The following is a 16,953-nucleotide window of genomic DNA, read 5'->3' as shown; positions in this document are numbered from 1 at the left end:
CTTCAAAAGCGATTGGAAAGACGTGATGATTGATAGGGCTTGTGAGGACAGCGCAGCAGGGCCGCTGAGGAAGGGACTGGGGATTGGAATGGAAAGTGCGACTGAAATAAAGACAGTTGAAAAACAAATCTTACGTGAGGTGTGTTTTGATTATCTATCTACAGCATGTGTACATCTCTGCCTGTGTGTGCGTGTCTGTCTATATCCATATGGATATATTCTCTATCCCTGAGTGTCGCCTTAGCCCTGGATACCTCTTACTTTTCATCAGAGCAGCTGCTCCTGAATCCCTTCTCCGTCTGGACCTGTGTGACACCTGACCAGTAGGGGTCGCTGTGGAGCACTGAGGCACCCCCCACATGATTTCCCCTTCATAACCTGTTGGACAGTGCAGCAAAAAATATTGTGACATTTTCTTCTTTAAAGTTCTAGGCGTTAAATACAGACTGGAGGAGCTGCTTGCACAGTCGCAGCTGTCCGACAGTGTCTGATACATGAAAGGGGTATTACAGGAGCGTCGCCTCGTTTTAACCACAAAACCCATACCAGATTCTCAGCTGCAAGAGTTTACAGAAGGAAGCGGCTTATAAAAAACACTTTGATCCCTAGTTGAATGGTGTAAAACTAGTCAGTAACATCTTACAGTACTGTTGCAGTAATACACAGCCTTGTAAAGAAGAGCGAGGTATGGTAAAGCATATTAATAAACATGGAAAAATCAGGCTAAACTGTGGTAAATGTAAAGTATATACATGTGGGGAAACTGCCAAAATACCAAGTAAAAATACTGTAATCATTTTTTATAACTTAAGAGAAATCAAACAGAAAATAAGTCTGTCTTTGAGGTGAACTGTGAAGTGCCTACAGGGTCTGTAGAGTGCAAACAGCACAGCATGAACTGAACAGTAGTGCAGAGGCTGCAGCTGCAAAAGTGACAAAGAGGGGAGTCGGTAGGCCTGCAGGAGCCCCCCCTGTTATGTTCACAATGTAGATACGAACTTGATTCATATGTGGAGATGCTGTGAGAAGTGCAGACCTTTCCAGACATCATCATCATCGTCAACATCATCATCATAATAAAGAATAGGGAAAAAACACAGTAATTTAGCAGTTTTCACCTGTGCTTTTCCCACGGTTATGCTATGCATTTACCATAGTTTACCATGGTTTGCTATGTCTTTTAAGATGCTTTACCATATCTCTCTGTGTTTCACAATGCTTCTGTTTTACAATGTTTCTTTCACTGTGCTTTATTACACACTATGCTTCTACAGTAGGAAACGTTTGAGGGCTCTCTTGCCATGGTCATCCACAAGATGGTGCTATTGCTCATGAATGACGATGCTTGTGTTGCTCACTTAAGGGAGATAACCTTGTGCTGCTGCAGGTACTGTTGTAGCAGGAGCACATCTGTTTCGTCTAGATTGCAGAGTGACGGGGTTGCAAAGAAGGGTCCTTGACTTTACAGAGGGGTCATACATGAGCCACGGTAAAGCAAAGGAAATGCACAGGGAACCTACAAAACTACCAGAAAAACTGGCCAGGGGTTGTGTGAGTGTGAGAGAGAAAGCAACGTGTTTCAGACGAGCAAGGGACAGGGGGGGGCTGGGGTAGATTTCTCATCGGTCAGTACAGCTCTGCCAGGAATCTCTATTTATAGAAACCCCTTTCCCAGACTTCACTAGGCTTTACCATAATAATCTACTATGTGAGCTTTACTCAGCTTGCTTGTGCAATACACAGTATCTTACCATGCGTCCCCTATGTTGTACAAAACTTTGACCCTGGGTTACCGCAGCCTACACCATTGCTGTTTACTTTGGTTTGCCAAGTTTTTAAATATGCTTTACCTCTATGCTTTTACAAGGCTTAGCGATAGCTTTACCATGCTTTATTATACTTTAATACGTTTTTACTATGGGAAACTTTTATAAGGGTCGTGCCTACCTGTTAACTACCTTAGATGAGGTAAACAAACAAACAAAAGGGCAAGTCTGTCCAGGCAGTGCCCCCTACCTTCTCTCTCCATCAACACCTGCTGGTAGGAGGCTGTTACTCCTCGCTCATCGCTGGATTAGCCACAGTAGTGAATCCAAGGTATCTTCAGCAGGCACCTTCCCCATCTATATTTAACACAGTTCATTCTCAAGTATTTATGTGTTTGTCCAGCGGATGCGTTTCGCTCTTTTTGAAGTTCTCTTGGCACTCAATAAACTCAAGGTTGTTTCTCTGCCTGCCTCTGAGGGGGAGGCTGGGCTGGTCAGTGCCCAGCAGTGTGGCTCAAGAGACTGCAAGCACTGCTGGACTGAGGGAGGGACAGCACCAAGCCCCCCCCCGGCAATGGGGTGCCATGTTGTGAGGATATGCTGCACATCAAAGGCATCCTTGCCTTTAACACGTCATTGTGTTTAAAGTAGTAAACATTTAGAACGTGGCTGCAATGTCAGCGTGCTTCACATTTCAATCGAGCATTTCAAATAGGCAAGCAAAATGTACATCAAATTGGGAAAGAAAAAATCCCTTGTAAAAGTTTACCACAGTATTTTTGCACGTCACTTTATGCCAGTTTGGCCATGCTTTTCCAACTGTTATACTCTGCATTTACCACAGTTTACCCTGGTTTTCCATGTTTATTAATATGCTTTACCATACTTTGTTATTCTTTACAATGCTTCCCTGTGCTTTACCATGCTTTATTACACTTTATTACACTTTTACTATGGGAAACTTTTAGAAGGGGTGTTCATACAGCTAGAACCACTGCCAAGGAACATTTTAAAGAAGCTGTTTTAACTGTAGTGTAAACCTGAGGCGTTAGGCACAGCAGCTTTCTAATTCCCTTCTGAGTTTGTTTGGTGGAAACACCCAAGTCCGAGTTGAAAGTGAGCCTTTGTTCAGCATGTGCACGTTTGAAAAGGGTTCTGATTCCTTTTCTCGATGTCATTTCATATTACAGCTTTTCTCAGACTCTTTCTCTCCCTCCTTCTCCCCTTCTCACCCTCTCTCCCTCCTTCACCCCCCTCTCTCTCTCTTTCACTCTTGTTCTATATATAGGTCCATGATGCATCTACAAGAAAGTATCTGTCTCCTGACTTGCCTGCCCTTTTAACAGCACTTAGTGCTGCGCAGACCCTCACAGACTGGGATGCAGAGAGGCGAGCCACAGGAATTCTTTGTCTATTTGCCTATTTATTTATTGAGTCATTGACTGATTTCTCCCCCTTTTTTGAAACCTTTTGTTTTTAAACTTTTCTCAAGAAGGATTCTCAACTCCAAGTAAGTTTTTAATAAACAAGCTTTTTTTGCAAACTGCATGCTTTCCTAGGAAGGAAAAAAAAGGCATGTGTAAAAACATTTGTAAAGAAATACATTTCCAAACAGGAAATGATGCTTTGCACTGCCTGTCTTCAGTAATAAATGTGCCACTTGTGTGCTAAGAGTCATATTAAAATGTTTAATGAATCTATATTATTTTTAAGAGGTAATGGCGTACAGGTATGTGTTTTTCTGTTTAAGCGCACGTCCTAAACTCTGTATTGGCTATGGGAATTTGCTGACCCTCCAGCTCAGCTCTCCGCAGCAGATTTATATAGCTCTCTGAGCCAAGAATACCCATCTGGGGTAACCTGACCCGGATAGCTGGACTGCGAGGCTTTCGCTTTCCACTCACAGCTCCACAAGCTAGGGCTTGAAGTTTCAGGAGTATCTCTAAATCCAAACTCAGCTATCTGTGTGTGTATGTGTGTGTGTGTGTGTGTGTGTGTGTGTGTGTGTGTGTGTGTGTGTGTGTGTGTGTGTGTGGGGCAGGTATTGCAACCAATGTGTGCACAAAATTTGAGAAAATGTCCCCACAAAGATAGTAACTCCTGAAAAAACGACGTTGTGGGGACATCCCCACTTTGTAAAACACCTTTTAAAGAACTAAATATGCCTTAAAAAGTGGTACAAATATTTAGTTTGTTGTCGACTTTCACCCTGTGTGGAGTTTTGTCTGACTGGAGTTAGAAATAGTAAATAAAATTATAGTGAGAGTCAATGAGAAGGCCCCACAGGTATAGGAATGCAAACTGGTTTGAGTCGAAGCATGTACTGAGTAAAAATGCAGCCTGCATAGGACTGGCCGAGCATAAACAAAGATTCCTGACAGGCTTGTGAATACTGATGTCTTAGTTAAACAGTGTTTCAGTTACTGAGCGAGCGCTCACAAATCCACCATCCTCTCCACCCTGGTCCACCTCTCACTCCCAGAAAACAGGGGCTGCACACTCACAGTGGAGTAGCCAAGCATAGAGCTGCTTGTACAGTAAAAGCTTCTTACTCCAATGTGTAATGTACACCTATTACAGTGAGAGGAAGATGTAACTGCCTGGGAAGTGCAGTGACAGACAACTATAGACAGCTCATTTAAAGATTCCCAGGTCTATTCAGTAGATCTTTCCATGTTCTATGACAGGATGTAACGTTTTGATTTAATCAACCCCCAGGTACTGTACTATAGCTATAGCACTGCATTTCCTCTATAATCCACCAGGTTTCATATGAATTCGCTTCATCTATTTTTTGTTTTCTTTACAGTCAGCAGTCATGCCTCTGTCCGGGACCCCAGCACCTAACAAGAGGAAAAAGTCCACGAAGGCGATCTCCGAGATCATGCAGGAAGGTGAGGGAATACTGGCTTTGCAGATCAGACACGCTCACCTCACACTGTCTCTACCGCGCAGCATGCTATCCATTCATCCTGTGCAAAAGGCTCTGGGAACAACTGCAGCTCTGGGAGCATCTGCATGCAGACTGCACATCGCTAAGAGCTCACACGATTTGCCTTTAGTTTGCTGTTTCGTTGTTGCAGTGTCCTTGATTTACACTGTGTAGAGCAAACCCACCTGGGGCTCGTGTACAGGTTAATTACACTATGAACACCCATGCTGTCTCTGTATATAACTGCAGGACTCTATGAACGCCCATGCTGTCTCCTCTGTATATAACTGCAGGACTCTATGAACGCCCATGCTGTCTCCTCTGTATATAACTGCAGGACTCTATGAATGCCCATGCTGTCTCCTCTGTATATAACTGCAGGACTCTATGAACGCCCATGCTGTCTGCTCTGTATATAACTGCAGGACTCTATGAATGCCCATGCTGTCTCCTCTGTATATAACTGCAGGACTCTATGAACGCCCATGCTGTCTGCTCTGTATATAACTGCAGGACTCTATGAATGCCCATGCTGTCTCCTCTGTATGCATTTTCTAAGTATAGTTATTTTGGAGTATGTCCCCCTGTATCCCAATGACTCTGGTTTTGCATTTGTTTTGCAGTTTTTGATGAGGGAGAGCTGAACCTGGGGAAGAAGATCAGCACTCCCAAAGACATCATGCTGGAGGAGCTGTCTCTGCTCGGGAACAAGGGCTCTAAGATGTTCAAACTACGGCAGAAAAGGGTGGAGAGGTTCATCTGGGAGAACAACCCTGACATCTTCAATGATGGGGCCATGGTAGGGACTCTAGTTTGGATTCATGATAAAGACCATCGCTAATCAGACATTCCAAACAATATTGCATATTTAAATACACATGCACTAGACAGTGCATTGTTATAGACAGCCCCGGAAAATGAGTTAACCTACATGGAACACCAGGCAGCTGCTTCCAGCAGCCACTGAAGTAACATTGGCTGTGGAAGACATTTTCAAGCCTTTTTCACCAAGCTGCTGCTGAGAACAATCATGTTAAGGGTCGGGTTGCTAAACCTCTGCACATGATGACATTTGCTTGAAAATTTCAGAGGCTTTGGATACTTTAATATATCAATGTGTAATGAACGCTCTCCCAACCTGAGGCTGAGTTTGAGTGATACATACACCATGCCCTCGAATGGAGCCAGGCTCTTTTGGGCGCACTAGACAGACGGGCAGACAGACAGACAGACAGACCATTTGTCTCTGAGGCTGGAGACCAGGTATCCATTCTCAGTCACTGCCTCTACAACTGTGGTCAAACGATTTGCATCACCCAATAGAATGAAACCATTTTTCTTCATAAAGTCGAATGAACCCTGCTGAATAATGTCATGTTAACATATTGAATTCATACTTAACGAAAAACTGACACCAACTCATGCCACTCCTTCAACCACACTCCCATGTGACATTTTAAAATCTAACATGAAATACTATTGTGGCTTTCGGTAGACTTTTGCGATATCATTTTGTAGTTTAATTGATTACGTGATGTTAAATAAAAGATCTAAATTATATCATATATATATATATATATATATATATATATATATATATATATATATATATATATATATATATATATATATATATATATATATATATATATATATTTTTTTTTTTTTTAAAGTTCTGATATACCTAAAATCAAATTCTGGGTAATGCAAAACCTTTGGCAATAGCTGTAGATTGTGCTAATGATGTTGCTATACCTTTCCAGTAGTTCGCTATAAAGATTGGAGCCCAAACAGAGACCTGACATGACTCATAATGAAAGGAAAACAACACCAACTAGTGTACAATTACTAAAACTAATAAGATCAGCACAAGACTACAAGCCACTGAATCAGATACCTGAGCTGCTTATCTCGGGGTTTATTCTTTCCAAAAAGCATTGCACCGATCCTAATTTGGAGTAAAAGGCTTTTCAAATGTACTGTTTTATTCCCTTGTTTACACTTCCCATTTTAGGGAGTATTCAGTTGATCACATGTGTTTAGGCCTCTATGTGTAACATGGTCTCTATAGAGTGTTTCTGTTTTAGTTATTTAACATTGGCAGACAGTAGTTGCATTGACCTCTGTTCAGATCCAATAAATACATGAAACAGACCCCACTCAATTAGGTCCGAACTTGTTTTGTTGTTCTGCTTGCCTTGCTCTTCCAGGACAATTTCCAAACGTTTGTGCCGAGTCTGGGTGGGACGACACAGTCTGGTCACAGCATGATGGATGTGGGGGGTCACCTGGTCAGCGGTCAGATGGTGGGCCAGGCGGGCACAGGGAGGCATCAGCAGCCGCCGATCCCTCCTCCCAAGCCAGGCATGGGCGGGGCTGGAGGAGGAGCTGGAGGGACTGGGGGAGGAGCCGGAGGAGGAGCTGGAGGGGCTGTCACCATGCAGACCAGCCAGGGACATGGTGGGTACCAGGGCTGGACCGTTCAATATCACCGAATCGAGATACACCCTTATTATTAGTGTATGGGGAAAGAGGCACCATATTCTGATAGATGCTTGTGATGAAAGGATTAGTTACTTGTAGTCTTACGATCTATAGCTGGTATGAATGCTCACGCCCATTAAGGTTTTGTCATTCATAACTATAAATAAACACTCCCTAGTGGTAAACTAAAGTAAACTTGATTAATTCAATGGCAAAGGTTTCCACTAGAAGTATTTTTCAAAGTTTGTCATTGAATTCATTTAACCTCATTTAGGTATTTTGCCATTTAAATGCCCTTGATGATCATTGTATCCTATGACACATCATACTGGAGAATCAGCTGCATCATGACCACCCAGTTTCTATGAAAGCCTGTATATTGTATGACTGAGAGTTCAAAGTTATTGGTGAATAACTTCAGCCTGTTGGTTTGTCTGGTTACTACACTTGAATAGCATGTGACTTTACAAGTTTGGTGTAAATTATGTTTCTGAATGGAGCCTACTGATTTGACATGAGAATTGATTATATTGATATTGTATGATAGGAGAATGAATTCTTAAGATCTCTTGTGATATGAGAATGGGTCTGTGGCAGGCTGGTGAGTGGATAGAGGCCCAGAGACAGTCTGGAGTTCAAAAAAAAAAACTATTTTATTATAAACACAAAAAAGAAAGGGCACAAGGGCCAAAACAAAGCAATTTAAACACAAAATAAACAAAATAAAGCAAAAATACACTCACAAAAATAAAGGTTTCCAGGCTGGGCAATGCCTTCACTGGATTCAAAACATTCAAAAATCACAAACACCAACCTGCTTCCTCAGCTCCCTCCTCCTAAATGAAAGCAGAGGCCTCCTTTTATGTCAGGTGGCTGGGCGCTGATTGATCGTTAATTAAACTAATCATCTAATCAACCCCAGCCACCTGAACACAATGAACCAAGGCAGGTAGGGGAATTTAACCCCATCCCTGCCAATTTTTAAAGAGCAGAGCTGTGCTCTGCCACAGGGTCTTGTTGATATTTTGTGATATGAGAATGGATTGTGGTGACACCCCTAGGTGAGGGTGAAGGTCATCAGAGTGCTGGGAAGGATGGGTCGAAGCAGAGCGTTACCATGGTGAGGACTTACATATCTCCATGGGAACGAGCAATGAAAGGGAACGCGGAGCTGACGGCCACCATGAGATCCAGCATGCCAGGGCCTTGCATCCACAAGAACCTGGTGGAGTACAAGAGCTTCAACAGGTAGAAAGCGCCACCACGGGGCAGAGTCACACACTACTGACTGTTCACATGCTAACAGAGAATCCCAAACCCCAACTCTGGGACTTGCCGATCAAGCAGTTAGCAACCAGATTCAAAAAGACATTTACTCCAAATGTGTTATCTGAAATGAAAAAGGAAAGGAGCTTTAAAATGAATAAGAATTTTGAGATTAAAATTATTATTAAATTATTACAGTACCACCCAGAAGACAAGACAGGGGTTTCTTAAAATTTTAAAGTAATTAGAAGAGGAAATAAACATGCATGTCAGCAGATAACCCCTTGGGATGGGCAATGCCAGCAGTTATTATGCTCTGAATGTGTCTGTGCCTCTGTTTTGTGATGTCCCCCTGAGTATGTGCTCTCCCTCCCCAGGACCGCCATGCCCTTCGGGGGGTACGAGAAAGCTTCCAAGCTGATGACCTTCCAGCTGCCCGAGTACGACACTGAGCCGGAGGAGCCAGAGCACCCTGCGATCTACCAGCTTGACATCAACTCCCGCCCCTGCTTCAACCGCACTCCCATCGGCTGGGTGGGAAGCGGGGAGCCCTGCCAGCTGCCTGTGGATCTGGAGACTGTGCCTTTCGAAGGGGAGACCGATGACCTGTGAACTACACCACACTGACAAATAAACACATGAACATGCTCACACACTGACACACACAATGACACACATAAATACATAGACACACAAAAACATTGACACACACTCAATCCCCGCTGACACACAATCACACGTGAACACACACGCACGAAAATGCACACACGCATGCACCCAAAATGTCACTGTTTAGCTTGACGCTTCATTTATTAGTGCTCAGATGAATGCTTGAATATTCGCTCTATTTAATCAGCTAAAAGAAATGGTTTGAAAAAGCTACTGTAGTACACCATGGCAAGAATGTAGTTAATGATAGCATCTTGTTTACAAGAATGTCCTTTGCACCCCACCCCCCGAAACAAATCAATATATATATTTCTATATTTCTATAGACTTTATATAGGACTTTTTCACCTAGGGGAACCATGCACACCAGACCTTCTTAGGTGAACCTCTAGTGCAATAAATCTAATTATGATTATGATAATAAAAATGAATAGCACTGCTAATGAAAAGGATATGAATGTTATAAAGAGTTGTGGAATGGCAGTTTTGTTCTCTTTGAGTGTGTGCCCTGCACTGCCTTGCCGGTCCTATAGGGGAGGTCGCAGATTAGACATTAGAGATTGTGAGGTGCTGCTGCTTTTAATGGGTAAGCCTTTTCATTTATGATTTGATTTATCTTGCCACTTCCACACTCTAGGGTCACTTCCTCTCCGTGTAGCAGGTATTTGGGCCCCACGTGTTGAGTCTGTTCCTGTCTTTATGTTCTGCTTGGAGGTGTGTTGGAGACCCTAATACCTGTTACGCAGACATGAAATGACTCTACAGTGTTAGGGGAAAAGTAAGGCTCTACATCTATGAAGGGAAAATAAAGTCCTGGAAAAGAAGAAAGGTAAACAGCAGAGAATCAAGGGTGTGCAAGAATGGCTCCCTGTTACCAGCCCCTCACACAGAACTTCTATGCTAGTACTCTGTCTAGGTCTCACTCTTACCTGGAGACTATAGATATATATATATATATATATATATATATATATATATATATATATATATATATATATTATATAAAAAACCAAAGTCATGGAAATGCATTTGTCTTTTTTTTCTTCTCTTCTTTATTAAATGCAATAAACATTAAATAAATGTTTTCTCATTGTTTCTTTTTTCAATCTGCATAAATATTCACCCCTTGAGGTAGCTCACACTTCTAAAAAATGTTTTTCTTTATATACTGTATATGATGGGGGGCACATGATATACAGAATTGTATGCGCACATTGCTCCGAACACTAGATGGCGTTGGTGAATCACAGCTTATAGACTTGCAATAAAACTGATGACGGTGAATTATTTCTAAACTACAAGTGGGTGTTTTAGTTTCGCGACAAGAGCTAGAAAGTGCGCATATATATATATATAGAGAGAGAGAGAGAGAGAGAGAGAGAGAGAGAGAGAGAGAGACAGAGAGAGAGACAGAGAGACACACACACACACACACACACACTCGGCTTGGCAGCTTGCGAGAGGTAAGACGGTTGCCTTGGCTGCCGTGCTTGGTGACGCTAAGTCCGAGGCCGAGCGGCGCTGCCGATTTCCCCCGAGTCCGTTCGGCTGGGGGTATGAGAGAGCGCTGCTGGTAATGATCGTCAGAGAGCGAGCGAGAGAGAGACGGTGAGGTAAGCAGCCGGCTGGCCGTTTTTTAATTCGTGATTAATGTGCCTTTGTAACAGGCGGGGGAGCTAAAAAGCTCATTTGGCTCGTGATTAAAATAAAGAAGAAAAGCAGTGCATGTAAACCCAGCACTATACTGGGGCGGACTAGGATGTACTGCCAATGACAAGACGTGCGTACTGTGCGGTTGTGATGGGGAACATGACTTATTTCTAGGTGATGTCTTAATTCACTTTAATTAGATATTGTCTACCCGCCCTAAACTGTTTTTTTTTTTCTTTTGTATTTGCATGGAATATTATATTATGCGGTGTTGATGTTTTCCGCTAGATTATTTCTGTTTTATTTATTTTTTTCAAACTGTGCAGCTTGCAAACTAGACCACAGAGATCCGGCGTAGTGCAACTGGACTAAGTTGTAAGCGCGTTGTCATTGTGTGTTGTTATTGTTTAACAATTACAATCTAAAAATCCAGGTAGTTTAGATAATGTATAAGGTGCATAGTTTAAAATCCAGTGCTCTGAACTGCAGCAGCTGTCCTCGGTGTGTTTCTATTCAAATATGTGTGCTTCACAACAGTGATTATTGAATGGGTTTGTATTTTACAGTTCGGTCAGTTTATTGTTTTTTTATTGTATTGGCATTTGTTCTAAAAATTCAGATTACGCAGTAATTTATGGATAAATTCGTTTATTTATCTTCTCTGATCGTTCCTGACGCGCAACTGCAATACACTACGAGGAGTCATCATTATCATTAAATATTATATTAGCAATATATATATATATATATTATATACTTATATATATATATATATATATATATATATATATATATATTGAGAAAACGTCAAGCACAAGATCTGTATTAATCAAGATTGAAGGAGTTCGTCAGGGAGATTGAAGATACCCGTGGAAATCCCTTTTTATGTATTTCTTTATCCGTGTATTTCACCGAGTTGAAGATTATCTCAAGATGGGATTTTGGGCCCCTAAAGGAGAAATTTAAACTACAGAAATTTAAAAATAATCGCCTGAAGCACATGTTTCTCAAATGGCAGAAATGATCACTGTCAAAAGGTACCCGCTGTAGTCGCACATGAGACAAGCTGATGTGCCGGCAGCTAAAACTACACTTGGGGAATGATCAACTCGATTGTACTGGTGACAGATTGAGCAATGTTGTGGTGTGAGCTGATGGCATTTACTATTACTGATTTAGTGTGCAGTCTAGCTGCAATCAGACCATGGCTAAGAAGTCTATGTTCAAATTTTGGAGAAGATGGACGAAACCAATGTGGCCCAAGACTAAAAAACGGGCATACACTATACTATCTTCCCTAGACCTTTATACAAGTTGGAAGTGTTGTAAGAGTTAAAAGAACAAAACCAATCACTTGAATTTAATGGGGGTTCTACATAAATGCATTGTTATAACCAAATCCCAGCTGACACTGGTGTCCTTTCAACTGTTGGTCTGTGTGCACTGAATAGCATGTGATGTAATGCAGAGCACAAACAAACTAACAGTAATACAGCAGGGTTCTCTGAGCACTGAGGAGGAGTGATTTATTAAACTAGACTGCTTTGATACCACTGCCTGTATCTCTGTCTCTCGCCTTTCGACTTTCTCTCATTTTCTTGTTTTTCTCTTTCCCTCTCCCCTTCTACCCAATCCTCTTTTTCTTTCTTTCTTTCATTTTTCTTTCCTTCTTCTTAGTATTATTATTATTATTATTATTATTATTATTATTATTATTATTATTATTAATAATAAAATATTTTATAATAATAGTAAATAAATACATTTCTACAAACTTTTTTAGGCCTTTTAAAGTTTCTTTATTTTTTCTTTCTTGCTCATTCTCTCTTGTTCCCTTGCTCCCTCTCTCTCTCCCCTTCTCCCTCCCTCTCTCTGCTTCTCTCTGAGTGTAACAAACAGGAGCCCTGCTGTGCATGCTAAGTTAGGAGCTGGATTGTTATGTAAAAACTCAGAAGACAGAATTACCATATTCAGGGCCCGTGTGATGGCTGCATTGCTGAGCGCTGGATGAGAGGCTGCATTCCTGAGCGCTGGGTGAGAGGCTGCATTGTGCACAGCAGAGGGTCAGGCTGGGAAACGACCGCTCCCCTTCTGCAAGACCACCCTCAATATAAATACAGTTAGTTTGTTGTAGCCCAGGAGATCAGACCCCACCTCTGCTAGGAACAAGAGCAGGGGGGTTACTCCAGTGTTTGGCTCACAAAGAGTTGCGCTGGCACACAATCTAAAACTGCAGGGCAGAATTTAATTGTGTTTTCAGGGTACCCAGTGTGTTAGATGACTTCACCAGGTACAAACCATGTCATGCATTGCTAAATACAAACCTGTTTCAAACAATTACACAACAAGTCTCCTCTTGTCCTTCTATCTGTGCTGAAAGTGTGAACAAAGTTATATCCTATTTCCAATAATACATTATAAAAAATCTGAAAACTCCTAGCACTACCATTATAAAAGCTGCCCATAGTAAAAACATAGCAAAGTGCAATGCAGCACAGTGAAAACATGGCAAAGCAAAGTTAAGCATTGTAAACCGTAGCACACAGGCAGATGCAGGGCTAGTGAGGTTCTAACTCTGTGATTGTTTGTATCACTGCTAAGGGAGCGTCTTCCTCAGCAGCTGCTTATCTCTCCCTGCTGTAGGAAAGCATATTTCCTCCCTGCAGTGACTTCAAAGAGACCCATGTTTGAGTCAGGGAGGGGTGTGGTGGTTGAGCTCTCGATCTGGGAACCCAAGCATCCTGTACTACCAGTGCTGTAAGACGCTTTGAAGAAACCCTTTTCCTAGCAGGTTTTACGTTGATTAAAAGATAGACTTTTTCTCAAAGCGTTTGCCTGCTTGACTTGGTTTCTTATTGCGTTTTCTATTGCAGCCTGTCCCCTTTCTCGAAATGGTTGTATTATACCTTGCTATGTTTTTCAAGGATAGAAATAAGACTCCCATTGCATAGCACTGCAGTTTGATCCATTCCTAATTTTACTATGAGTTTAATAAGACACCTGAGCTTGTTATCTATACTCTGTGGCTTATCAAGCTCTTAGTAAAACCCGGAATGGGTAAAACTGCTGTGCAATAGGAATCTTATTTCCATCCCTCCTTTTACTATGGGAAACTTTTCCAAGTTTTGTAATGGCTGCGCTCCAGCGGGACAATGCAAGCTCAAACTGCCTCCAAACATGCAGAGATGGCGTCCTGAGATAGAAAGATACAGGAAGCAGACTCATTATTCAGATTTCCAACTCCAATAACAGAATCATATTTCTGGAAATCTTAAGGAATTAAGGAACTCAGCATCTGTGCCAATTGTATAAATCTAGGTTAAAAACCTATTTGAGGTATTTAAAAAAATAAATATACATTATATGTACAGCTCTTTGAGGTGTTCCACGGCATGGACATTGTGGGAATGCAAACAAACTGGACTGTCATCAAGCAATGCCACTGCGAATGTAGCGCTTAGATTTTGTTGCCTGCAATTGCAACTTGCTGTCGGGTTTTTAATTTATGAATTCTTTTAAGTTATGTATATATTTAATTGAATTTTGCTAAGAGCTGTATGCTTCATATCTGCAGTAATCTGTTAGGAGGGAGATGGAGGCTCAGCAGGATTTCAGAGGGTCAGGGTAGAAAGTGATTGTTTTAGATTAGCGAGAGCAGTATGTCCCCTCATTCACCTATTAATTGAGCTTGATCCACCCCAGACAATGAGGAAAGCAATCAATCGGATCCTTTATTAAACCAACACTTGCTGACACCCTGTGCGGGATCGATATTGTAGCGCTGCATCACGGTATTAATATACTCCCTGCTAGGAGCAGAGTCCCATACTGTTACTGCACTAATACGAACATTAGGGGTGGAACACTACACTATTGTAACGATACAGTACATATCATGATACACCAATCACCAAGCAATAAGCATCAAGACACGTGATGGTCCCAATACTTGCGTGATGCATACGTTTGGTCATTTAATGATTGGTTAAAATACAAAGACTGAGTGAGAGAGGGAAAAAAATGCATTCATACAGAGCTATAATAAACACTTCATTCAAGAACCATTTGACTCAATACAATGCAATGCTGCGTTGCTGTGCTTTTGGTCGAGTATCCCAATACAAATAATACACATCTCTATTGAATCATTACACCCCTAATGCTGCTTTGCCAGTTGACAAGGGAGGTCACGTAACACAATCAAACAGGCCTGGCTAGCTGGTGCTGGTGCGTTGAGTCATCTCCCTGACTCCTGTCTCCCTCTATCACTGGAGCTCTGCAGCGGGACTCATAGTAATCCTAATAATTGCAAAAGTTACAGAATGAATGTAAAACCTAGACTGGCTCAGCTGTTCTGTGACTTGTTTTCATCAGTGTCTGTGTTAGGACCCCTACCCGAAATACGCCCCCATCTACAGTGGATCAAGTTGACCGTATCCCGCTGAGGTTAATTGCGGTTGAGTGAGATAGGGAGGAAATGCATTTGCTAATTTTTAGAACACTGAAATCTTTTCGTATTCTGGGTGGAGTTGACTTGCGAATGACCCCATCGCAATGCAGAAAATTTACTTAACCCAAACCCGATCTGAAGAAGATCATTCGAAAACAAAAGCAGTGAGCTAAAAATTATAATTAACCCCAACCCGATCTAGGTGGGTAGATCATATACATGGCATGGAGATTTTTTAAAAACAAAGAAATATGTTGTTAGCAGCCTGCTCTCCTTTTTGAGTCCTTTCTCTCTCTCTCTCTCTCTCTCTCTCTGTCTGACATAGTTTTGAGGTCTATTCTTCGCTTCAGCTGATATAATGGGCTAATTCTAGAATGTGTTTAATTAGAGTGGGAGACAATCCATACTTTTCCTAATGATGTTTTCACTATTGATAAATTAAATATATTTAGTAAAAGGGACAAACACAGACACACACACCGATACCCAGTCAGACACACAGACACACACACACACACCGATACCCAGTCACACACACAGACACACACACACACACACCGATACCCAGTCAGACACACAGACACACACACACACACACCGATACCCAGTCAGACACACAGACACACACACACACACACACCCACAGACACACAGACACACACACACACACACACACCGATACCATCAGACACACAGACACACACACACACACCGATACCCAGTCAGACACACAGACACACACACACACACACACAGTCAGACACACACACACACACACACACAGATACACACACACACACACACACACACACTGATACCCAGTCAGACACACACACACACACACACACACACACACACACACACCACACACACACACACACACACACACACTGATACCCAGTCAGACACACACACACACACACACACACACCCCAGTCAGACACACATGACACACACACACACACACCGATACCCAGTCAGACACACAGACACACACACCTCACATGATACCAGTCAGACACATCACACAGACACACACACACACACGCACCGATACCCAGTCTACCACAGGGTACAGTCACACACACACACACCACACAGATGTTGTGTGTGACAGATACACAGACAGACACACACACACACACACACACACACACACACACACACACACACACCGATACCCAGTCAGACACACACACACACACACACACACACACACACACACACACTGATACGCAGTCAGACATGCACACCGAGACACATACACACGCACTGATACCCAGTCAGACACATATACACACCCTGATACCCAGTCAGACACGCACACACACACACACGCACTGATACCCAGTTAGACACGCGCACACACACACACACACACACACACACACACACACACATAGAAAAGGTAAAATCACATTTAAAGGAGTGTTTTAAAATCCTTTTTTCTTTTCATTTCTCTCTCTTTTTCTCTCCCTTCCTGTGTGTTGATGTCACCGGCAGGATTAGCGGATAAAACAGATTAAATGAAAATAATCATCAGCGCTTAAAAAGGGGATTGAGAATGACAGACAGCTACTTTGTAGCCAGACTCTTTAAATACTGTTTCATGAAATTGGAAATAATAATAATAATTACAAAAAATTAACAACCCTACAGGCATGGAAGTAAGACTTGCAGCATAGCAGTTTCACCTATTCCAGGTTTTACCATGAGCTTGATTAGCCACAATGTAT

At 42.1% G+C, this 16,953-nt stretch overlaps 1 protein-coding gene across 1 annotated transcript; it reads left to right on the top strand.

The window, feature by feature from the left end:
- The first annotated feature begins 2,753 nt into the window (after window positions 1–2,753).
- On the top strand, window positions 2,754–10,073 carry LOC121322023 (myozenin-1-like). The gene is made up of 6 exons (XM_041261456.1): window positions 2,754–3,276; window positions 4,576–4,660; window positions 5,322–5,497; window positions 6,909–7,158; window positions 8,244–8,430; window positions 8,826–10,073. Exons 2-6 carry the CDS (start codon window positions 4,585–4,587, stop codon window positions 9,058–9,060), a joined length of 924 nt encoding a protein of 307 aa, XP_041117390.1. The 5' UTR covers window positions 2,754–3,276; window positions 4,576–4,584; the 3' UTR covers window positions 9,061–10,073.
- The last annotated feature ends 6,880 nt before the right edge of the window (window positions 10,074–16,953 follow it).

This window comes from Polyodon spathula, chromosome 10 (assembly GCF_017654505.1).
Source record: "Polyodon spathula isolate WHYD16114869_AA chromosome 10, ASM1765450v1, whole genome shotgun sequence".
Lineage (NCBI taxonomy): Eukaryota > Metazoa > Chordata > Actinopteri > Acipenseriformes > Polyodontidae > Polyodon > Polyodon spathula.
The sequence above is the reverse complement of the archived record's forward strand: the minus strand, read 5'-3'. Positions and strand labels throughout refer to the sequence as shown.